Below are 26,782 nucleotides of genomic sequence, written 5' to 3' on the forward strand. Positions count from 1 at the left end.
AGAGCTACTACAATACAGCCTATACTAGCGCTTATTTTTTATTTTTTTTTATCAAAAAACTATGCAAACCTAAGGTTTTTAATAGCGCTTTATTCCATTATAAGCTTTGTTAACAAGTAAACTTTTAATAGCATTTTATAAATACAAGAGCTACAAATAGCCCTTTTTTTCCAATATCTCTTCAAGTGCGTTGTTTTTTGTTTAAACATAAATATATAAAATTCATCTAAGGGTAATATATATTTTTGGCACATTATCATTGAGACTATTATTTATCAAATAAAACTTTCAAATATTATAAAATGAATGTATTAGTTGCATATAACATAAAAGTTAGAAATGTATAGCCATTGACAATCAAAGTTAAAAATCATTGATATCTCTAAGTTACAATTAATTAATTATCATAAAGATCAAAATCTTCTTTGGTAGCGTGCAATCTTCATCTACCCTGTTGGTCGTCTAAACATTTTTGTCGCAACATTTTTGTCCACAACAAGCAGGTAGATCATGATTCATTCTAAATTTTGGTATCTTTCCTTCATCTAAATATATAGCAGAAAACACATTAAGTAATAAGCAACAATACTTTGAGAGGAAAATTCAAAGAAAAGAGTATTGTTACCGACTGATTCTGCCTAACATAATAATCTGTAATTTGTGTGAATAAAACTATATTGTAAATGGGATGAGTCAAATGGTTTAATTAGTTACTAGATAGTAAATCAATCCTCATATGACTAATTATCACTCTTTAGTTCACTTTCATGGTCTAAATGTGTCATCTTCCATTTCTATATATGGAGCAAATATAAAAGTTTTGTTCTTTTGTTCACTTTTTCAATAGGACACAACTAAATCGAATGGTATATCAATAAAAAGTGGAGCATTCATGAAAGAAAAAGAACTAAGTAGTATGAAAACTTGAGATGAAGTCTTTATATTTTTGGCAGCAAATGGAATCATTACAATGGATTAGCGATTTTCAATAGTGGATCAAAGAAAACAACTCAACTTGTCAAAGGAGTTCTTTAGTAATAAATTAAATAAGAAACTACGTATAAAATTACACAAAGTAGAAAGAAGGCAACAAAAACCATTTAGGTGTTTTGTTTCAAACAAAAGACAAAAAAATAAAAAATAAACAAGAATCATAAACAATGATTTTCAATAAGAAGGCATGTTTTTATGAACTATTTCAATAAAATTAAAATACTAACTTACAGAATATTGTATTTAGTGTTTCCCTAAAAAATAATTAATAATATTGTATCTAGTGTTATAGTCAATTTTACAAATTAGAATCTATAAACAAGTCATTTACTTCAAATACTTGTGCAGAATATTGTAGCAATTTTGAAAATAGAAATAGAATCAACCAACAAAATAAAATTGATAAAGCAAGATTTATTATATCAACTGTTTTCTCAATCTGTTTAATACATAATAAATATGATATGTCGAACATGAACGCCACTTTGAGTACAAGGTAAATTTATTGGTTTATTCCTTCAATTAGAAGATTACTTCCTTTATAAAATATTGTTTTACTCAAAAATGTATGTCGTCCAACATAACCGAGCTCCTCAATCATCAGTGTGCTTGAATCAGTAGAAACTAGTATGCCTTGCATTACCGCAGCGAATCTATATATATTTTTTCTAGCATTGATAGGACGTTCAATGTAAGATAAGAGATAGACAGTGTCGAGTTTTATCCATGATTCCTTCATACCAAGTTCACCCAAAACTGATATATGAAAAGTATCATATTCGGCACATGCTGAGATTAAAGCAAAGAACCCATTTAACGTCAACAAGCCTTTCCATCTATATCCAACATAAAGACTGTCAATCTCTGAGGGCATGGGTGTTATAAGGAATATCTCATTGCTTAGGTCAAAAGACAATAGATAAGATTCATATTTACTGTCATATCGATTTTCACCCAACCAGTGACACACTCCATCATGACACATTCCATTTTCACTATAATTATGAGGGACATGATCAACATCAAATTTCCTCCAAGAGCTACTTCGTAAGCTATATATCTCCCAAAAGAGTTTATGAGATATATCTTCTAATGATTAATCTGTTAGGAAATAACAGGGCTGAAGAAGAAAAAAAATAAACACAATCACAAACACAAGAATATAATGTGGAAACTCTAAAACCGGAGAAAAAACTACTACCATTGTCTAAACCGACAACCAGAGAATTATCACTATGTGAATTTTTTTACAACACATAGACTTCTCTCACTCTCACCCCAAACGCCCCAGTACACCCACACTCTCACAAAACAAATATTTAAACTAAGTTATATATAAGCTTAAAGTGCTATTGACTGGTGCATCTAAGAACAAAGAAACTATGTTCAATATATAACAATCAAACCCAACAATCTCCACCTTGATTGTAAGAGTTTCATCTTCCGCTTCCATTGTCTATACCGACAATCATACTCCACCATAAAGATTATACTTCACTTGAAACTGAACCATTCCAAGAATTTCTTCACGTCGAAACCTTGCTGAAAGATTATGGTGCAACTCACATGTTGGTTTTCAGGAAGTTCTTCAGCCATCGACATGTCTCACCACACACCTTGCAACAATGACAACCAATGCTCGTGTGTTGTTTTGAATCCGCTAGCAATAACTTTGTCCTTTTGCATGGTATAGTGGAAATACCATAAGGACAAACTTTATCTTCTAGATAAGATCACCATCATCTCCCAAAACAAGGGAGACATTGCTAGCACTTGACTCGGAGTCTTTTTCATAAACTGCTCCACGTGGACAATTTCTCTTTGAATGCCTAGACATTCCACACTTGTGTAATCCTGATTGTATCCGCACATCCTTGACTTGTACTTTCCACAAGGAAAAGTTGATTCTTCCATCAAACTTCGCTATGTCAAACTTCATTGCACTTGAATAAGACATAGCAGTTGCACGGTACCACCCTTCTTCAACACCTTCACAATATCACACTTCTTTTTTCTGATATGGAAGATCAGACAATGATACAACCAAATAGCATACTAAGAATTGTGATATCTCACGGAACCGAAGCTCTTGATACCACTGTTAGGAAATAACAGGGTTGAAGAAGAAAAAATAAACACAATCACAAATACAAGAATATAATGTGGAAACTCCAAAACCGTAGAAAAAACCATGACCGTTGTCTAAACCGACAACCAGAGAATTATCACTATGTGAAATTTTTTACAACACATAGACTTCTATCACTCTCACCCAATGCCCCAGTACACCCACACTCTCACAAAGAAAATATTTAAACTAAGTTAGATATAAGCTTAAAGTGCTACTGACTGGTGCATCTAAAAACAAAGAAACTAGGTTCAATATATAGCATTGGTATTCCCCTTGCTTCACTAAACTAAGCGATGTGGAACATAATCACCAATAGCTAATATTTTCTAACATCCTTTTTTATTCAAGAAACTTGACAATCAAACCCAACATCATCATCATTGTGACTTTCACTATCAATGTCACTCTTTGGAGCATACATTACTTGTCGAATTACCTTATAATCATCACTAGTAGAATCATAACCAAAACCATGTCGAGTAATTTCAACATCCACATAGCGTACAGACTCACGACGGCTAGTTGATTTAAGTGTATATGGTCATAACTTTTGGGAAAGGGGTGATTAATGAACCATAACATTGATTCAAGTCAAATGGGTGTTTTCTCTCATGTGAAGGGTCATATAATGCACTATAAATGCTTGGCATTTGGGCTTTAATTTGGACACACAAAAACAACAAGAACAAGAATTTTTATTACATTAACAACATAATTCTCCCTCATTCCCTTACTCTAAATCATCGATCAATTCTCTAAAGCTTGAGTAAATTGCTGGAACCATACATCTGTAAAATACTCTAAATCATCCATATGTGGCATGCCACCTATGTATTTTTTTTTTCCACGCGTATAATTAGCTAGTAAGAAAAACAAAAAATCACCAAAAAAAAATAGCATGGCGCATGAGAGCTTCACCGTCCTCTTCTCCTTCCAAACCAAATCTTCATCTTCTCATTTTATTTTTCAGAAATTGAATTTCTTTCTAATTATGGTCTAATCTTTATACTTTGCTGTAGAAAGTAGGAAGAGATAAAGAAGATTTGGGGAAAAAAAACTCTAGAATCTATGGTTTTGATGTCACGTGCCTCTCCAATTCAAGATGAACTAATTCCTCACACGTGAAGGGAAAATAGGTTAAGATGTTAATGATTTATGGGTTGTTATTGGTTTATGGGTTTTTATTGATGCTGAAAATCTATTGTAATTTTATGGTTAATTAATTTTTTGGTTTGTTTTGCTCGATTTGTTGATGTTGCTTTTGTGTGAATGATGTTATGTTCATGTTGTTGTCTCTTCACTCACGTGCCCTCTCTTCTTGATTTTACTTTTTTATTTTTTAATTTCATTAATTATACGCGTGGAATTTAAGGATTAACATAAAAATAAAAAACAAAAAAAATACCAGGTGGCATGACACATATGGTTGACTAGGTCAAAATTGAGGTTTTGCAAAAGGAGGTAAACATGAAGGTCACTTTTGCCATTTTTTTAAAAGGGGGCCAAAACCGCTACTTTTGAAAACTTGGGGTGAATAGTACGTTTAAGCCTAAAATATTTGACGTGTCATATGTTGATGGGAGAACAACACTAACCGGATGTTGTGTACCACACATAAAGTTTTCTCCATCTATAAATAATAAGGTTTATTTTTATATAAACCTAATATTCATATTGATTTGTTCACTATTGAAAACAAAAACAACCCTTAACTTCACGCCGCCGTTTACAATAGCAAGCCAAACCCTAAAGTCGATGGAGACGGAGAAATCTGTTGCGGCAAAAATTAAAAAGGTTAGAAATGATATACCTAATGATCTTGTCTTCTCTATTTTGTCAAAATTGCCTGTGAAATCATTGAATCGTTTTGGATGCGTACGCAAATCGTGGTCTATCTTATTTAAAAATCGTTATTTCATGAGCATGTTCCGCAAAAATTTATTATGTAAGAATCATTCTTATTACAAGGATACCTCTTTACTCCAACTTGAAACTGTGACCATCGATTCTGAACTTAAATTTGTGTTATATTCTCTTTCTGGCGAGAGGTATCAGAATAAAACTAAATTAGACTGGCCAAATCTATTTGAAGAGGCTGACCCTGAATTTGATGTGGTGGGATCCGGTAGTATTAATGGGATTCTTTGTCTAGTTAGCAAATCACAACCAAATAATAGAGTTGTATTCTGGAATCCAACTACCGATGAATTTAAGATTGTTCCTATTAGCCTTCGTGAGTCTGTACGCCATGTGGATGTTGAAATTACTAGACATGGTTTTGGTTATGTTTCTATTGCAGATGAATATAAGCTGATTAGACAGGTAATGTATAATCCAAAAAGTGACACTGATGATTCATCATTAGAAGATGTATCTTATGACCTCTTTTGGGAGATATATAGCCTACGAAGTAACTCGTGGAGGGAACTTCATTCTGATGTCCCTTATGATTATAGAGAAGATGGAATTTGCTTGGATGGAATGTGTCATTGGTTGGGTGAAGATGGCTATGACATTGATAGAGTTGATGAGGTATATCTATTATCATTTGATCTAAGCAAAGAGGCCTTCCTTATAACACCCATACCCTCAGAGTGTGACAGTCGAATTTTTCAAATGGCATGGAAAGACTTGGTGGTTTTAAATGGATTCATTGCTTTAATATCACATTATAAACAAAATGATACTTTTCATATATCTATTTTAGGTGAAATTGGTGTGAAAGAATCATGGACTAAACTTTACATTGTTTGTCCCCTACCCTGCATTGAACGTCCTATCACATCTGGAAATAAGAGATATATAATCTCTAATGTAGTGGATGGCACACTAGTTTGTATTGACTTGAGTACTCTGATGGTCGAGCAACTCAATATTGACTTGAGTACTCTGATGGTCGAGCAGCTCAATTTTGAAGGATATAGATTTTGGGGTAAGACAATAATTTATAAACAAAGTAGTCTTCCAATTGGAGGAATAAACCAATAATTATTTTCTTACTTTCTCTCATTCAAGAGTAATATGATTGTGGTGGTTGTTATCATTTTATATTGTATCGTGGCTGTCAGATATGTTGTGAATGTGTGTTGTTATCCTGTCGCAAACACGTTGTCGTGATTCATCACTTGTGATTTCTGATTCTTCCAAATATGTTGAGATCTGGAGTTTTTCTGGTTTGGTTTGTCGACACAGCGTTGGTATTTGTTGGTCATCCTCATCGTGAAATCTAGTTCAGTCCATAGTGATTGAATTCAAACTGTTAGGCCATAAATGACTGTTATTTTGTTGTGGATTATCACAGTAAATGGTTGGTGCGAGTGAACTCGATAGTTACCGTGTTGGCGGTTAGATTCACTCTCTGCTCTCAAGAATCTTTGTCTAATGTTGGTCAACCTATGCACCTCTTTCTTTTGCAATTTGGTTTCGTGCTCGTACGCGGACAAACTGAATTGTGCATTGGGTGTGCAGTGAATGATTCACTTTGGAATAAATTTTGTGTTAGCAAACCCTTTTGGACTGAATTGTGTTTAATATGTTGTTTTTTTGCTTATAATGAGTTAGGTTTCATGTCCCTGGGTTTTCTTGTAATTTATCTTTTTTAATCTAATCTATTTAGGGTAGTGCAGATTCATTTGAACCCTATTAAAAAAAATGTGGCCTTCTATTTGGGCATATATCTTCATTTTATATTTCAAATCTTGATTCATAAATCTTATTTTGGTGGTTGATTTTATTTCTATTTTCAAAATTGCTACTATAATTTTATATTGATGAAAATCAACTCATACTAGAAAAAAAATTGAATTTGAAAAGCACTAAACTTCGTGCAGATTAATATGGGACATGAGAAATGTTAGCAACATACATTCTAACACACACTTTTCAACACATTCTGTTTGACCGGTTAGAATTCACATAGGACCCACAAAAGTTATATGGGATCCACATAATTGGGTGGAGCTATGTGAATTTTAACCAATCAAAGAAAGTATGTTGAAAAATGTGTGTTAGAATGTGTGTTGCTAGCATTCATCTATGGGACATATAATACCTATTTGTTCGTATTGTACCACATTTTGTTTAAGCTTCAATATAAGGTTAATCTTTGTTCAATTCTTTTCTTCATCTAAGGTGGTGATTGATTTAATATTTGAACCTCGTCTATCAATCGTGTATTTGAACCTCGTCCGTCAATTACAATGATATACAAGTCGTGTTAAAAAAAATTTAACCCGAATCGTCAATGATGGTTGGCCATTCTGGGCAAGGATCATGAATTTGAAGTTGTAAAACGCTTAGCTGAGAACAAAAAAAGTTCAAATATAAGGAAATTTATTTAATTGTATCTAAAGAAGAGCACAATTGTTGAAGAACTTAAAGTATAGAACAAAAAACTTGTTCAAGAACTACAATCTTTAATAACAAATCTCAGAAATAATTCAAAATAAATTTCACAAACTAATTCACCTCTTTCTTAAGTGCACCAATTGCTTTTCTTAATCTAGGAACACAAGGTTTTAACAATTTTTCGACAACTGATGCTATATATCGGTCCGAGCTCTCTTTCTTATCCATTAATTCCTATTTTAGCTACACTCAAAAGTATAAACTTTTTTTTTTATAGAAATGAATGATATTCATTCACTCAAAATGATGAATCTGTGAACGAACTCACATCATTCCCACTCTATTGCTTGACATGGAGAAAGCTGCATCGACATTACACTTGTAGCTCCTTGCATTCGGTTTCTTCCATCTGTGATTGACAACTTTCTGTTGTTGTTTCGCCGCATTATTGCGACATGTATGCGCGTTATGCCAACTTGAGAGTAGATTTGAGCCCTTCTCGCATTACTGCAATCAGTGCAGGGAAAAGCTGAAACAACACAGCTTTCTCTTTTCATTTATACAAATATTAAGAGAATGTAAAACGCTTATGTACTATGTTTTTTTCAAACAATAAAGATGATATAAAATGAAGAGGGGTTATTGTGAATTTGTGATGAATATGAAAACAAACATGTTTGAACCAAAGCTATAATAACTACTACCATTCTGAATAGACAAGCATGATCGTCTAGTAGTTAGTTTCCAACTTTTAGACTGAATATTAAGAGAATAAAAAAATGTTAGATGTTTTAAAAATTATACATAGGATTCTGTGAAAATGATTCAACATAATGTTCAAACCATAAATAGTTTTATATTCTATTGAACATATTTGGTGTCCGTTTGAGACGTGGAATTCATGTTTAGTTTTTGAGTAGTGATATTTGGAACCATTTGAGACAACTTTTATTGGTAAAAAATAATAAAAAGGAAGAAAAAAAAAAGAGTGAATAAAAACATATTGTGAGTATGAGAGAGATGGTCCGGGACGGACTTAGAATCACCATTGTGTAAGCTAAGGCCCTCACTATGTTATTGGTAGAAACAATTTAACATTATATCTATATTATATATAAAGAAGTCTTAATTGCACCTTTGGTCATCGCATTTTGACCAACTCACAAAACTGGTCTTGCCTTTTTCAAATTGAACAAAGCAGTCCATGTACTATCATGTTTTTTACAATTTTAGTCCTAACCCCCATTCGCCCCTCCAAAAATGTTGATTTGTTCAATTTTTTACTGATGTGACCAAAAAAGCACTTATGTGGCAATTCCAACATGAAAAATGACATTAACACGTCGTCAAATCAACTTTTTTAAATTGGAAAATCACTTCTACGCCAAAAATGGGCTTATATAGCGCTTTTTTATACTATTTATAGCGTTTAAAAAGTACTATTATAAAAGGCGCTTGTAAAGGTAATATAGCGCTTTTTTAGACATAAGGCGCTGTCTAAGTCTGGGTTTACATAGCTCTTTTGTCTAAAAGCGCAATCAATGGATTTCTTTAGATATCACTTTCTCCAACAAGAGCTACTACAATACAGCCTATACTAGCGCTTATTTTTTATTTTTTTTTATCAAAAAACTATGCAAACCTAAGGTTTTTAATAGCGCTTTATTCCATTATAAGCTTTGTTAACAAGTAAACTTTTAATAGCATTTTATAAATACAAGAGCTACAAATAGCCCTTTTTTTCCAATATCTCTTCAAGTGCGTTGTTTTTTGTTTAAACATAAATATATAAAATTCATCTAAGGGTAATATATATTTTTGGCACATTATCATTGAGACTATTATTTATCAAATAAAACTTTCAAATATTATAAAATGAATGTATTAGTTGCATATAACATAAAAGTTAGAAATGTATAGCCATTGACAATCAAAGTTAAAAATCATTGATATCTCTAAGTTACAATTAATTAATTATCATAAAGATCAAAATCTTCTTTGGTAGCGTGCAATCTTCATCTATCCTGTTGGTCGTCTAAACATTTTTGTCGCAACATTTTTGTCCACAACAAGCAGGTAGATCATGATTCATTCTAAATTTTGGTATCTTTCCTTCATCTAAATATATAGCAGAAAACACATTAAGTAATAAGCAACAATACTTTGAGAGGAAAATTCAAAGAAAAGAGTATTGTTACCGACTGATTCTGCCTAACATAATAATCTGTAATTTGTGTGAATAAAACTATATTGTAAATGGGATGAGTCAAATGGTTTAATTAGTTACTAGATAGTAAATCAATCCTCATATGACTAATTATCACTCTTTAGTTCACTTTCATGGTCTAAATGTGTCATCTTCCATTTCTATATATGAAGCAAATATAAAAGTTTTGTTCTTTTGTTCACTTTTTCAATAGGACACAACTAAATCGAATGGTATATCAATAAAAAGTGGAGCATTCATGAAAGAAAAATAACTAAGTAGTATGAAAACTTGAGATGAGGTCTTTATATTTTTGGCAGCAAATGGAATCATTACAATGGATTAGCGATTTTCAATAGTGGATCAAAGAAAACAACTCAACTTGTCAAATGAGTTCTTTAGTAATAAAGTAAATAAGAAACTACGTATAAAATTACACAAAGTAGAAAGAAGGCAACAAAAACCATTTAGGTGTTTTGTTTCAAACAAAAGACAAAAAAATAAAAAATAAACAAGAATCATAAACAATGATTTTCAATAAGAAGGCATGTTTTTATGAACTATTTCAATAAAATTAAAATACTAACTTACAGAATATTAGGGGTCGTTTAAAAATTGGTCCCTGTATTCTCTAATCCTTGCATATTGTCCTTTCAAAGTTTAATCATTTAAAATTTCATCCCTACACCCACTTAATTACTGCCACATCATCAAATTAGCAAAATGGCATGAGAATGGACAAAAATACCCTCATCGTCCAATTTCCAATTTCTTCTTTCATAGTTCTTCTTCTTCTTCATGCAGTCCAGGTTCTTCTCCTTCCTCTTCTATTCAACTCGTGACAAAACCACCACCAAAGATTCATTTATTCCTCACAAAGTTAGAACTTGGATCCCTAATTCACTTCTTCCTCCATTACAACACAACAACACAACAATAATCCAATCACAATCTCAATCTGAAAACATAGTAAAAGAAAAAAGGGTCAAAGAGGGAGAGAGAAATAACATTAAAAGGGTGGGTTTTTTCTTCTTCTAGAAATGGTGATGAGTTTTCACTCCAAAAACAAACAGAAATGACATTGTGTCACATAATATTCTTCCCTCACACACTTCCACTTCCTTCTACAAACTTCACTCAAAAACTCAAACTCAACCATAACTGTTTTCTCTTCTCTCCTTCACGCTCTTCTTCTTCTTCGTCAGTACGCAAATCCCTCTTCTCCTCAACAACAACAAAAATTTCTGAGACTGATGAATCGATTGTTTCTTCTAGGTTACCGTAGATTCTTCTGTCACCGCCGGAAGAATAATATCATCAAATTCCGATTCACACCAAGTCTTCATTCTCTTAGCGGCTGTGTTTTCTTCTTGAGGTGGTGGGTATGCGGCCATTCCAGAAGATCGAAGATTGAAGAAGAAGAAGAAGAAGAAGAAGAAGAAGAAGAAGAAGAAGAAGAAGAAGAAGAAGAACCCAAAGCTAAAGGGTCGATGATTTGAGAATCAAGGTTGAATTTAGTGAGCATGGTTTGAACCCATGAATATAGATTGGGATTTTTCTATAATTTGTTAGAGAAATTGGTGAAGTGAATAGATTGGGATTTACGCGATCTGTTTGTTGATGATTTGTTATGGATTTGTTGTTGCTGTTGTTCAGATTCAGGTTTGGATGGATCTGAATTGGAGGGTGTGTTTGCGGTTCAGTTTCTCGAGTGGTGAAGAGATGGACGGTGTTGTTGTTGTTTTTGGGTTCATTGAGAATTTGAGATTGATGAATGAAGGAGAGGGAAGAAGGAAGGGAAAGCCATGGTGTTGCTGGGTTCATCAAGGAGATGTTCTGGACAGGGAAAAAGAGAGGGAAGAAGAAAGGGAAAGCAGGGGTATTTTGGTCCATTCATACGAAATAAGCCAATTAGAACTGCCACGTCAGCTAATCAGTGACGTGGCAGTGATTAACTGGGATGAGGGACGAAATTTTAAATGATTAAACATTGAAAGGGTAATTTGCAAGGATTAACGAATACAAGGACCAATTTTTAAACGACCCCTAATTGCAAGGATGAAATACATATTTAAGCCTAAATTAAATAAGAAACTACGTACAAAATTACACAAAGTAGAAAGAAGGCAAGAAAAACGGTTTAGGTGTTTTGTTTCAAACAAAAGACAAAAAATAAAAAATAAACAAGAATCATAAACAATGATTTTCAATAAGAAGGCATGTTTTTATGAACTATTTCAATAAAATTAAAATATGGATCGTTGTAGAAGGGAGGGTGAGCGAAGGAATCAATCTATGAAGAAAAAATAGTGGTGGGTTTAGGTGAAGCGAACAAGAAATGAAGACGAATCGATTGGTTAGAGGGAATTTGTTCGTTTTAGTGAAAAAAATGTAAAAATGATCTGAATTGAAATTTTTAGGGTTTGTGGTGGAAAAGTGAGAGGAAACTATGTGAGAGGGAATCTTTTTATATTGGCGAAATTGAGAAGGAACTCGAGCTGTTTAACCTAATAAAGACGAATTTCCTAGAAGTGATATATTTATATGTTAGCGTAATTGAGAAGCAACTCAAAAGATATTTGTATCAAAATAAATAAAGATCATAAAAGATTTTTATATTTATTTTGTATAAACTTCATTAAGTACATTATTATTTATCAATTTTCTTTTATCTTTTTCACATATTTCTTCTTAAATGCTTTTGTTTCCCTTTAAATTCATTATGTTTCGTTTATTTTAAAGAACAAAAAGTTGTTTTTGTTGCTCTAACTCAGATTTCTTTTGACTATGGTCATTTTTTTTTGTGGTGTTCGAGGTTTGAATCCCAGACCTTGCATATATTATGCATTGTTCTTATCAACTGAGCTAAGCTCACGAGAATTGAGTACGGTCATCTAAACTTTCTGTAATCAATTTTAGACCTTGTTTTTTCAACAAAGTTCATATTTGCATGTTATAAGTGATTTTAAGACCTAAACATATCATTTATTTAATAAATAAACTATTTTAAATTTAACAATAATTTAATATTTAATTTAAAGGTTCAAGTGAGAAGCTTAGATTATTTAAAAAAAAAAAGTGAGAAGCTTAGAGTAAAAAGCCCCGATCTTTTGCTAAAGACACAATCGATAAAAATTAAAAACCATTTAAAACCAGTAAGGCAATAACATGATGTATTAATCTCATAGAATTTCATTACATAAATATGCTGAAATTTTCCAATCCACATTCAAGTTATATGCTGAAAATCCATTTATACGCAATCAAGCAATGGCAGTTTATGATTCTGGTTTTGAAATGAGGACATTTCAAAGTTTAAACTATCAAAATAGAACCTAAACTAGCAAAAACAAAGAACAATCCCATAGGCAATGAGAAAACCAAGAACACTGAACATACTCCCAAAATACTTGATGATTTCTTTTCCGATTTATTTTGCACCTCTCTCCTTAATTTGATAGTTTTTATCATCCGATTTGGACATTTTTCTTTCTGTCATTACTACAATTCTAGAAGCATTTACTTTTAGGACTCTCTTGATTTATTAACCGAAATGTCTTCAAGTATTTTGGTTATAAACTTATTATTACATTATTACTCTACTTGTGAAACTATATGTAAATCAATAAATACTTTTCTCAAAGTATCTTGGTTCATTCGCTGCCATCAACATTTGGGTTCAGTGCTTGTCAAATCACACACTGCATTTTTTTTTAATTTGGTTCTCTTTGCTCCATATTTGGATTTTCTTTTATGCATTAACTTTTTGGGTTGGTATTGTTGAACCAAAGTGAGTTTTAGAATAGTTTCTCTAATGTTTTGATGATAATAATGTACGAAAGAGCAATTGGGTACTCTAATGTTTCTTCTAGTATGCAGAGCCGTATAATTAAATTCTAACTTCAAAGTCAAATTTTTAGTTTTGATATATCAAGCTACGAACACAATGGAAAACATTTTCGAACTCAAGAGAAGCATTGGAAAATTTAAGAATTTAGAAGATAATATAAAGAAAGGTCAAGAAGAAGTCAAAGATTTGATCAGAAGATGCATCAAGCCTTATACTCTGATAAGAACAAGCTATGATGGATTCAAACTCAGAAGGAAGCAAGTTAAGAAGGACATGTAAGCAGTTCAGGTGACTCTCACCAATTTTGTCTTCTTTTGGAGAAACGTCGCTTTCAAAATTCTGATAGTATTGTTTATCTTTTTCTGACCACGTGCAAAAACAAACAAAGAAATTCAGTGGCAAAGAGAATGTAACAGATCATTCTACCAGTAACAAAGGACCTATGTAGTACTATTCAACATCATTATCCATTAGAGGCAAAGTTTTCAAAACTGATTCAAAGCTTCCTAAGGACGAATTTGATGCACTAACACTCTTCAAACAACAGCTCTCTCATTTCTCTCTTATACGAGGACCTGAGCAGTATGAAGAAATTAAGTGAACACACATATTTTACAAGTGACAAAATTCTTTCAAATTCAAAAGCACTTAGAAAATTCTCACAAACTTCGAATCTTAGAATTTCTTAGGGTCAGAAGTTAATTAAACTTCAAGTTTAGTTTACCAGACTCCGAGTACAAAGTGTAAACAACCAATCTTATTTGTTGTAAACATTGGTTGTATAATTCCTCTTGTCAGAGGTATGGAAGTCTCAAACTTGTGTGTTTGACAAATTGTAATCTTGTTTGATTATAGTGAAAATTCTCTTGAAAATGAAAGGGGACTGGATTAACCTCAAATTATGGGATGAACCACGATAGTTAGCTCTCTCTCTCTCTCTCTCTCTCTCTCTCTCTCTCTCTCTCTCTCTCTCTCTCTCTCTCTCTCTCTCTCTCTCTCTCTCTCTCATTATCTGTTTGCTCTGTTTTGTTTAAACACTTAAAAAGATTTTCAAAAATGACAACACAATTCAATCCTCCCCCCTTCTTGTGTTTTTCTAACCTTTGGTTGGTACTATAGCTCCTAGTGACCGAATGAAGTATAACACTACGCACCAAGATAAATGCATCAATATGGCATGAGTTCTTACTATTAAAAATTATCTATATGTCAATTGATTTATCGACCGCATTATTTCAATCTTCATAGCAACCAATTGCTATTGAGCAACTACCTCAACAACAACTTCAGACGTTTGTCATGGCTTTCTGGTGCATATGGAAGCGAAGTAACGAAAAGCTCTGGAGCGATATTGATACAAGCCATAGTATGTATGTACATATATGGCATGCAAAACCTTATTGTAATGGCTGCAGTTCGTGCAAATGAGGGTCGTAGTGAAGAAGAAGAGCTGAGCAACAACGGGTCTTTCAAACATGAACAAAGCAGATGGAGGAAATCATAAGAAGGGGAGACAAAGTGCAATATCGATGCGGCAATTTTCCAAGAGGAAGGCTATTACATCATTGTCATGTGTCTGAGAAGAAGACATATATAAAAGCTAGGACAACTTGGTTTCTAGGATTACCACAATCTCACAAGGCGGAAGCAAAATGATTAAAGGAAGCGATAAAGTGGCTTGGTAGCTTGGGTTTGTCTAATGTGTCTATCAAAATTGATTGCAAGCAAGTGGTTGACACCTAACAACATCGTTAGGAAACTCAACACCAATTCCATGTTCGGCGCTATTCTAGAGACTTGCAAAGCTTCCTTGAGAATTTACCAAAACTTTAAGATAAGTTTCATTAGGAGACAAGCAAATATTGTTGCTGACTTGTTAGCTAGAACATCATTATCTTATGCTAGTCCTCAAATTCATGATCATATGCCATCTTGTATTAAGATAGTTATTATTAATGAAACGAATTAATTTTGTTTTTGTAAAAAATAAAATAAAATAAGAGATTGAGTTGTATAATAATAACTCTCTAAATCGATCGCTAAGTGAGTTTCTAACCGGCATAAATTGGCCATTGGAACTTTTTGTAGTGTCTCAACAAGTTTTTATTGCTCTCGAGAGTCAAAACAACCATAGAATCCAACCAACCTCCGGTTATCTTTAAGACCAACCTCCAGTTACCTTAAACAATCCTCAACCACCACATGAATATGATTTAAAGAAAAATTATTTGTGGTATATTTGATAGACACACCAATGATTATAAACCGCTACTCTTCCACCTCTACCTTCTCACTCTAATACATCCGTTTTAAATTATAAATAAATAGTTTTGGGAAAAATATTATCTTAACTTACAAGTCATTCTATAATACTTTTTTTTGCTTTGCTAGGCTAGGAGAGAAGACAAACATCAAGAGGAAATATCGACATCCCAACTAAGTTAGCACTCTGTGAAACCTTCATCCTATGCCGGCAAAATTAAACCATGTTGCATGCACAATATCATTAATATCATTTTTTTTATTATATCTTTGCTTATTTCATGATATATCTTTTTTAATTCTTTAATTTATTATTAATGAAGGATAATTTTATAAAATGTTCGTGATTTTTTTTCTCATACAAAATTCATTATATTTTTTAATTTGTATAAAATGTTTAAAATGATTAATAATTTGAAACAAAAAAAATATATAATATTCAAGACCATCTCTTTCTTAGATTTTCTCAGATTTTTTCTCTAACATGAATGAGTATGATTGGCTTAAAACTCATGTGAAGGGTTCCCATTCCTTCATTTTCACTACCACCGTTTGGTGGACTTGGCGTCACTGAAATCTTATGTGCTTGAATATTGAAAATTTGTTCTTCACTTGCATCACCACCAACATCCATAGTATGGTTGAAACTTTCTCCACTTGCTTTCCTGCAATCTCGGGCAGCGCATCTGTTGATAGTCTTATTAAGTGGAACAATAACAATCACTACAACATCATTTTCAATGTAGATGAAAGTTGTCTAGACTCCCCTATTGAGTGGTTACGACGGTGTCTTAAGAAACAATGTAGGTTTTTATTTATCAGGCTTTTTCGGCTATATTCAAGATTCTTCTGACATTCTTCATATCGAATTATTTGCTATTTACCATGGCCTATTGTTGGACAAGGAGATGGATATCGCTGTGATAGTTTGTTATTCGGACTCTTTACATTGTATCAACCTCATTCATAGACTAGTCTTTAATTGAGCAAAGTAACCTCATTCATTGTATCAACCCCCATTTGTTTCATTTCTATGCGGTTTTGATTCAAGATATAAAAGATTTAATTGAGCAAAATAACGTCATAGTTTGCCACACTCTTCGTGAAGGGAACCAATATACAAATTTTATGGCTAAGCTTAGAGCCTCATTAGACATAGACCTCCTTCATCACATTACCCTGCCGAATTATCTTTTTGAACACCTTCATTTTGTTTGTTTTGCTTAACATTGTAACCAAAAAAAAATTATAATTCATGGCGTAATGCAACGGCACAACTCTTCAACTTTATAGAAATTAACATAAAAGTTTCATTTGCTAAAAAAATGTTATGCTTTAATTTATAGGTTCGGACTTCAAACTTAAGTCATTATTTCACATTAGGCCTCGCTATAAAACATAGATGTATGATATTTGAACAACTATTTACATTATAATTCCGGAGACAATAATAGATTTACAAAGAAAAGTAAATATTGACACGAAAAACCAAAACAATAGAGATAGAAAGTAAAATATATAACGTGAGCATAAAAAAGAAAGTTATCACAAATTAATTATACATATATTATTTTTTTTGGTCTAAGATGAAGTGGTTCTCCATTGAAATTAAACTCACACACAACTGTGAGATCTCAGGTTCGAATCCGGATCACAACATCCAACATTGCAATTTTAGTATTTGTCAGTTGAGTTAAGACTTCTAGACGTACATATATCATTTCTATAAAACATATAATGTCGTAATGTGTGACCTACATCATAAAGAAATCTCATAATTTGGACTATATATAGAAACACTTCCTATGGTCCCTTTCTCTTCGTACTTTTGTTTACTACTTCCTCCGCCATAAACAAAATTCGTGAACAAAATTGTTGAGCAATAAATTTGTCTGAAAGTTGTGTGACTATTTTTAAATTACTCTTAGTATTAATTTTTGAAAGGAAATTACTCTAAATATGTAAATGCACTCCACGTTACATTTTATGTTCTAACTTCTAAGACAAATTGATAGATTATTAGGTGTTATATTTAAAAATAATAATAATAATAAATGCGTCTAAAAATTTCTAAAGAGTCTTATATTTAGGGAATATAATTTTTGTAAATAATCTTATAATTAAGGATTAAGAAAGTAGCATTTCTTGTAGAGTTGTCACCGACCGTAGCATTCTTGATAAAAGTTTAAACTTTATCTTCTCAATACAAAAATAATTCTTTACTTCTCTTTTTAACTTATACTCTATTTTTAAAGCACAAATTATCGTAACCCATAAATTATTTCCAAAATTAATTAGGATGTGAAGCATTAACTCCAACGTACGCATTTGAATCGTCTTACTCTTACTGACATTTTTTTAGTTTCTAACGGTATTGAATGTATGGCCTGTATTATTAAACAACAGATATCCAAGCGTACACATTTGAACCGTCTTACTCTTACTGCCATTTTTTTTTTTCATGTAACCGACAAGAAGTCACTATTTTTTTTTAAAGATCCTCTCCATTTGATATAATAAATATAGTATACAATTTGGAGAGATATAAACACATAAAATAGATAGCGAATCCTACTATTAAATGAATTCCACCAACATTAATTACTTTTTAGTTTTTCGAAATTTTTGTGTGTCTATATCTCTCCAAATGAATGAAATGGAGAGAATAATAAATGGAGAGAATCTTAACTCTTTTTCATGTAAAACTGTCATACAATAGTGAAGATTTTTCCCGCAAAAAGTCATGTGTAATAGTAGAATTTCTTGAATTACTACACTTTAATTATATTTCACCAAATTATATTAGTGAAATGATATTTTTGACACAAATATTTTACAAAAAATTCGAGAAAAAATATATTTGTGAGCTTAACTCGGTTGATAGAAATATACATGTGAAGTTAGAATGGGATAAAGTTTAAATAGTTAAACGGATGAGGGTAAAGACCTCTAGTTAGACTTAAGTAAATGATCTCACCCATCATAGTTCATTAAGAAACAACAGCCCAATTAAACTATTCGTCAATAATTAGTGGTTAAGTTTTTTGGTAGTGTTACAATGTAACGAGGCAAAAAGAAAAAAAAGAGGGAAAGGACAAAATTAAGTTTCAAGCTTATCTCTCAGGATGAGAGATTCTATGTCAGACGGAGGGCAGTTTCAGTGACCAAAGCACCTTGCATGTGATCCTTCCTTAGCCATAAAATCTGCACATGTATTTTGTTCCCCAAGAATATGCACCAATGTTCTATTTCCATTTCCATGTAAAACATCTCTAATATGAAGGATGCTAGTAGCATAAGTGTGCAAGGTATGATCAAAATCAACAATAATAAGGTCAACTGCTTCCAAACAACCACTCTAACAAATAATGTTGACATAATCTTTTTTACTACAAAAATCAAGAACTATCTGGATAGTACGTAACTCAGCTAATAACACATCACCTCCAACTTCATAGTGAGCAAAACCTGCTATCCAATCTCCATCGTGGTTGCGAACAACACCACCAACACCTAAACAACCAAAATCTTCTAGAAAGCTACCATCACTATTGAGTTTGAGTGTACCTTCCGAAGGGGGATCCAATGAGCTAAGAGGTGTGATGAGTGTGGGTCCAAACCGAGATTGGGATAGTAATAAATGCATTCATCATGTAATAAAAAGATCTTTCGCACCACATCTTGAATACGCCAATGTTGATCCTAAAAAATAGTATTGTTTCTCCAACACCAAGCATATCATACTCCTGTAATAAACAAAATAGAGGTAGTACCCTTTCGCACCATAATTAGTGGTTAATAATACTATACCATATTTTATATTAATAATAACTTACTCCTTAAAAATAATTCATAAATAATTGATTATGCCAATTCATATTTAATTAATTAAAAAAATACTCTAACATTCTCCCATTTGAATGACAATAAACACAATATGAATTTTTTAACACTAGAATATCAATTATGGTCAAAACACTAATCAACCAAAAGAGAAGTTTCAACATTGTGCTGCATAAATTGGTTCTTATAGGGAAAACAATTTCATTTGACAAGGAGTTATCATAACCGATGTAGTTAGGATCGAGATCCTAAGGATCGTTCGACTGGTGAAAGAACGTAAACACAAGGAACGTAACATGGTTCGTATATCGGTAGGTTGTTGATAGAGTTGAGAGAAATAGATAGTGAAAATAGAGGGAAAGCAAAAGAGCCAAGCATAAAAACATAAATAATACAGGAAAAATAGAGGAACAAAGCAACAAAATAGAGAAAAACAAATGAAACAAAAACGGTAAAAAACAGAAGAAACAGAGGAAAAATGGCAAAAAGTAGAGGAAACAAAGTAAAACTGAATCAGAGCAAAGTTACGTTGAAGCACGGTCGAGGGGATGTGGCACGTAAAATCGTGTGATCCTACGACCTGGGACTCGATCTTGGCTACATTGATCATAACCAGATGGAAAAATGTTTTTAAAGACTGCAACTCAATTTCAAAACACGAGACTAAACATTCCTGAAAATCAATCTCCAATATCAGTTGACAAGAAACATGTCATTTTAGAAAGAAAAAAAAAAATTCCAAGTTGGAATTAGAATTCAACGTATAGAATGTTCCTATCTACTATAATTTTGTGCTATGATTTACAAACCAAAACAAGTTGTTTTTTACATTGTTTTTGTCACTATCAACCAAAATATAACTCTTAATACAAATTTGAGAACGAGAGGATAACTTTCAATACACATATTAATGTTGTTATTTCAATTAAATTTAGTTTGAACGAGAGGATCTTAGAGCCATTCGTCAAATATTTAAAAAAATTATAACTATAGACAAAATAAAATAGATAATATTTTGTTTTGAGCACAAGGTTTTGCACTATTTATACATACGGGTCATATTTGTGAAATTGCACTCCTTTATCATAAAATGTTTCTTCATATTTACTTTTTTTACATCTTGCGGCCAAACTCATAAAAAAAAGTAAGTAATTCTTTTTTTTTTTGTTTACAAAAAAAGTAAGTGATTCGAAACTGCATCCAAACACATCAAATATATATCTGTAACCTTTTATTATCTAAATTGAGTCGTTAAAAGAAAGGAGAAATACTTGTTTACTTTTTTATTGATACAAAGTTTCCACCATCTCTTAAAATTGATTAATCCCCGTCGTGGAATTTATGGGACACACAATGTAGATTCTCTTCTCACTATCGGATTTTCCATACGCATGAACCAAACCCTTTACTATATACTTAAAAGGTTCACGTCGTTTATCACTTAAACCAATCCATCATTAATAAATGCTTGTTTACTCTATTAAGGATAAATTTCTGTACTTGCCTCAAATAAATGTACTTTCAATATATATGTCTCAAATATAAAAATAAAATAATACTGATAGTACTTTTGAAAGTGATTGTAAAAAATAAATGTACTTTGAAAATGAAAGAAAAGGATGTGTCAATAAGGAAATGAAAAGAAAGGAAAGAAGAAAAATGAAAAGGACCTAAATTTTTTTTGAAAGGGAAAGTGATGCCCTACTCTTTTGTCGCCAAAATAGTACTTTTGTCTTTTAAGCATCTTTCTTTTAAAGCACTTATTGTATAAGTATTTTTTTTTTGTCAAGTATTGCATAAATAATTAATTATATATTTTTATTTTTGATATATATATATATATATATATATATATATATATATATATATATATATGTTGAAAATAAAAGAAAAATAATACCTTCATGTTCCTGTTTACAATAACAACCATTTTGGTTACTAGGATAAAGAGAAATTGATAAAACTATTCTTTAATTTTACAATAATAAGTAATAACCTTATTGTTCCTGTTTATAATATTACTTAAATTATTAATTAAAAAAATAGTTAAATTCAATTAAAATAAGAACAACTTCACCACATACAACAAGAACAATTAGGGGCGGATCTGGCCTCACAATATCAGTGGGGCATTTTTTTTTTGTTAATAATTAAATAATATTAAATTTAATAAAAAATTATATTAAAAATAGTTATAACAACCAAAATTACAAAGAAAATAATCTATTTTTCATTTGTTGAAAATGAAGTAAAATTATATCATTACTATTTGTTTAAAAAACGTCTCTTTCTATATAGGTTACAACACATGAATCGAATGCTCTATCAGGATACCCGTGCATATGGACGAGTGAGCGTGTTGCGCTCTTTTTTTGGAAGCAATTCGCAATTGCGTAGAAATTATTAAAAAATAATAGAACTCTGTATTGATATATGAATAAAAATATAGACATGTATAAATTGTACAAAAAAAATAGTTTTGTATTAAATATGAGTAAAAATATAGACACGCGTATAAATTAAAAGAAATTTTTTTTTATTAATATATGAGTAAAAATATATACACATGTATAAATTACAAAAAATATACCACCGTATTAATATATGAGTAAATATGTAGACACATTTATAAACATAAAAACAAAATTAGATGTCTGTATTAATATATATATATATATAAGTAAATTTATACAATGAATTGATAAAAAAAATTAAAAAAAGATTTTAAAAAAAACTGGTGTGGCACCACACCAAGCGGTGTTGAGATCTGTCCATGAGAACAATATTATATTATCTATAACAATGTATACAGAAAATAGAATATTTTGGGTTAAATTATTTATTATTCCAATTATACCCGTAAATAAATTTTTCTATAATAATGTTATATTATTGATGTCATTGAAAAAGATAAGATCTTATATTATATTTATTATATTGTTGGTGTAATTTAAAAAGATAAGTATGTTGTTACAATTTGTAATCACAAACATCTATACGCACATAATTTTATTCAAAATCTAATTAGTTTCATAAAAAATATCGTTCATAATTTACATAAAAAGAGTCGTGCCTATCTGAATGCTAGTTTAAAATAATGGAAATTGTTTTTTTTTTTTTTGTCAAAAGAAAGTGAATTTAGATTGTTAAATTATTAATATTTGTTCTTTTTTTTATGTGGGTGTAAGTGTGTGTGATACACACGAAACACCATGCCTATATATATATATATATTTGTATATGAAGTTGATTAAGGAAAGGGTATACGAGGATATTAAAGGTGTGGGTATGGATATGGATAATACCATAGGCGTGAAAAAAGGTGCATGGACATACGAGGAAGACAACTTACTCAAGGCTTACATTAACAAGTATGGTGAAGGAAAATGGCATTTAATTCCTCAAAGAGCAGGTTCAGGTATAATGAATTGAATGCCACTTCTTCTACCAAATGATATAAATTAAACACATATAGAACCAAATGTAAATTAACCATGTTTAATTTTCTTTTCTGCATGTCTTGTTAAAATGTTATTTCTTTTGATAAAACTTTGCTAGCATTATGCTTATATCCAAAACAGCCCAAATAATCAATGTCAAACCGGTAGGGATGGATCCACCGTATGACTTAGTATGACTATAGCACACTAGAGTATTACTCAAAAAGTGTGTGTACGCGCGCGCGTTCTGGCATGTGAGAATCGACTACAAAGACAAATAAGTGAAAAATATAAGCATTTATCTCTAAGATATAATGTTTGATGTATAAATGTCGCATCATTAGTATGTATCCCAATTCTGAATATCCAACTCTGATGATTTTCTTTGTTGAATCTCCAATTCTGATTTTGAATTTTGATTTTTCTCAGAATGCTTTAGTTATTGTGCTTACAAAGTCATTGTTTTGCTTTATAGTATAAAGAAATATTTTCCTATGCTTTCTTGAGAGAAACAATGTTATTTCTTATTTTTTTAGTATAATTTACTTAAAGTTTCTTTCATAATTTAACAGCTGCAAAATATTATGTCTGAATCCACCCCTTCACTCGGGATTAGTGGTGTTTATATTCTATCGAATTAGATTGAATTATGGATTTAAGAACCGAACCAAGTATATAAATCAATGCTTCTTTATTATTTTGATTAATAAATATGAGATATTGCATTAATCTATTATTTACTGATTTTTAATTAATACTATGAGATACCAATTAATGTATTATGGTTTAAATTATTAGTATGATATATTACATTAATCTACTATTTTTGAAAAAAATTATATATTTAAGTTATAAAATTTACCTGCGATTTATATATATAATGCAGGGCTTAACTCAACTTAATTGTTATGCTGAACTTAACTGAATTGTTAGGGACAATGTATAATATAATGCAGGGTTTGAAGTTCAAATCTCAAACAACTATTTACTCACCTTAAAAAAATTGAATTTTTTTCTACTAGACTACTCAACAAATTAAAAACACGGAAATAGAAAACGAATCTACCAAAAAAAACATATAAATCATAATTCGATATCATGGATGAGAGCCACGATTTACCGTGGAACTTCAAATAAAATAGAAAGTGCACTATATTGGATATATACAATCATAATTCGTTTTAAAAAAAGTCTAATTAATTAAATTGAACAACTATATAGAAGAAAATGTTTGTATAGCAATATACAACCAAATGTTAATCGTTTTTGTGATGTTATCTCATTGGTATGAATATTATATATTATATATATAGGGGGCTGAGTTTGAACCCCGAACATTCCACTAAACAAATGCTAATCAACTGTATCACACATTATTTATTTATTTTTATTGTGAGAATCTTTCATCCAACTATGTTGTTACTAATTATAGAATCCAACTATCCTTATCAAAATATGTGTTTGTTACACTTACAGGATTGAATAGATGTCGAAAAAGTTGTAGATTGAGGTGGATAAATTATTTAAAGCCCAACATCAATAGAAAAAGCTTTTCTGAGGATGAAGTTGATATGATCCTAAGGTTACACAAACTCTTAGGAAATAGGTAAGCTTCCGAGGCCAAATTAAAATTCAATTTGTGTTTGTGTATATTTGTTGATCATCTTGTTATGCATTCTAGCTATAATTAATTATGATATTTTTCATCTGTTGATGTGATAGGATCCAATTCGATTAGGGATTACATTCCATATCTTATTTTAAATAGGGTTAAATATGTTTTTGATCCTTATAAATATGTCATATTTTCGTTTTAGTCTCTCTAAAAAATTTCTTCAACTTTTAGTTCCCAAAAGTTTTTCATCTTCATTTTTTGTCTCCTTTAAATAAAACTTGTATGTGGAAATATTTTTGAATTTCCTCAAAAAAAAAAAAAGAATAAAATTTTGTATAAAAAATTTAAAATATTATAAGAATCCCACCAAAAAAAAATATGAATTTTATATTTTTGGCGGTTAAAAATTCATATTTAATTTATGTTTTGTTAAAAAATTATAACTTTTTTGGGAGAGATTTTTACAATATTCTACCTATTTCTGCACGATTTCATTAAAAAAAAAATATATACTAAAATCTTCATAAAATTAGGGATCAAAAGTAGTGATTGAAAATTTTATAGGGACTAAAAGTTGAAGAAAATTTTTAGAGGGATTAAAATCAAAAATAGATATATTTATAGGAATCAAAAATATATTTAACTATTTTAAGTATTTTACCAGGATGACTCCTTTTACGGATTCCAAACTTTGTGTTTTCAAATTTTATATGCTTTTTAATTTACTCCATGGGTCTCAATTTATAAATCATTATTTTTTCAATATCATATGAATTAATATACCATTTATTTTTGTATGAGAAAACTAAATTATGAGTTATTTTACAAAATTATCCTTTACTTTTTAAGTAAAATCATTTTTTTAGTGATGGAACATAGGAATATACAATTTTTTTAGCCACATTTAATCATATATGTATATTTAGATGGTCATTGATTGCTGGAAGGCTTCCGGGTAGAACAGCTAATAGTGTGAAAAACTATTGGAACACACACTTGTTGAAGAAGGTGGTTTCAAAACAAGAAGAAGAAAAAGAGAAACCAATGGAGACAATGAAAGCTCACCAAGTTATTAAACCTAGACCTATAACTTTTTCAACTCAATCATCTTGGTTGAATGTGAAACACAATAATTTTGTGACACAACCATTATTGGCTTCAAACAATGATGGTTGTTTTCCTAGAGATCGTGATGACAAAATGACTATGGTTGTTCCTAACCAAATTGGTAAAGATTGTGCTTCTTCTTCACAACCAATTCTAGGTAATGTCCCAATACCTTGTACAATGTGGTCAGAAAGTTTATGGAACTTGGGGGAGCAAGTAGATAGTGAGATAATTGGATCGTCCTCTTCATTACAAGTGGAGAACTATGAGGAGTTTTCAATTGTTGATGACTTTTGGGATTTCAACATTTGTGATTATGATTCTCTTTGGGATCTTTAGTTGTGTAATATTCTTAGTTCTATGTTGAAGCTCTATACAACATGGTCTTTTATTATTATTTTCTATTTTTTTATAAAAGTTATTTGTATGAGTAGTATTAGAACAATTGCTTATAATTTCGGGATATTTGTAATGTTTTCTATATTTGAGTCTGTAATTATATTCTTCTCGAATAGCAATTTTAGGGTCTTTTAAAGTAATTCAAGAAGAAATCATGCAAATCGGCAAAGCAATACACCTGAAGATTTGTGAAGACCTTGGAAAAATGAGAGAATGAAGATTCAAGATGCTCCATAAGACATTACAAAGGGAGGAATTATGTTCCAAAGTTCCAAAACATCTTATATGAAAAAACATCTTATATGGAAGCAAACACAAAAAAATACGAAGAAATAGTTGTATCATGGGGAATGAGATGATGTATTATGAGTCGTGCCCAACTCAAATTAACCATTTGTTAGTTGTTGATCAAGCGGAGATTTACTTTTCCGCGCTTGATTAAGATGTAATTTCTTTTTTCGGATTTCGGCCCTCCCTTTCATTAAAAAAATTAAAAAAATACATTATGACACACAATACGTTAAGAAATTAATAACCGTCAACCTTCCTCATCCTTTCATCAAAATGTTGACTTACAATCAGAAAAAAC

At 31.0% G+C, this 26,782-nt stretch overlaps 2 protein-coding genes across 2 annotated transcripts; both read left to right on the forward strand.

The window, feature by feature from the left end:
• The first annotated feature begins 4,879 nt into the window (after positions 1 to 4,879).
• On the forward strand, positions 4,880 to 6,112 carry LOC11420615 (F-box/kelch-repeat protein At3g06240). Its single transcript, XM_003621516.1, has one exon. The coding sequence runs from the start codon at positions 4,880 to 4,882 to the stop codon at positions 6,110 to 6,112; it is 1,233 nt and encodes a 410-aa protein (XP_003621564.1).
• A 16,814-nt stretch (positions 6,113 to 22,926) lies between these two features.
• On the forward strand, positions 22,927 to 26,133 carry LOC11424892 (transcription factor MYB1). Its single transcript, XM_003621524.2, has 3 exons — positions 22,927 to 23,050; positions 24,549 to 24,678; positions 25,614 to 26,133. Exons 1-3 carry the CDS (start codon positions 22,927 to 22,929, stop codon positions 26,131 to 26,133), a joined length of 774 nt encoding a protein of 257 aa, XP_003621572.2.
• The last annotated feature ends 649 nt before the right edge of the window (positions 26,134 to 26,782 follow it).

This window comes from Medicago truncatula, chromosome 7 (genome assembly GCF_003473485.1).
Source record: "Medicago truncatula cultivar Jemalong A17 chromosome 7, MtrunA17r5.0-ANR, whole genome shotgun sequence".
NCBI lineage: Eukaryota > Viridiplantae > Streptophyta > Magnoliopsida > Fabales > Fabaceae > Medicago > Medicago truncatula.

Excerpts from the sequence above, each read along its gene's own strand:
- LOC11420615 (XM_003621516.1), top strand. The coding sequence starts at position 4,880 with ATGGAGACGGAGAAATCTGTTGCGGCAAAAATTAAAAAGGTTAGAAAT.
- LOC11424892 (XM_003621524.2), top strand. The coding sequence starts at position 22,927 with ATGGATAATACCATAGGCGTGAAAAAAGGTGCATGGACATACGAGGAA. Across the intron at positions 23,051-24,548 it reads TCCTCAAAGAGCAGGTTCAG|GATTGAATAGATGTCGAAAA; the intron begins GTATAATGAATT and ends TTACACTTACAG. Across the intron at positions 24,679-25,613 it reads CACAAACTCTTAGGAAATAG|ATGGTCATTGATTGCTGGAA; the intron begins GTAAGCTTCCGA and ends ATGTATATTTAG.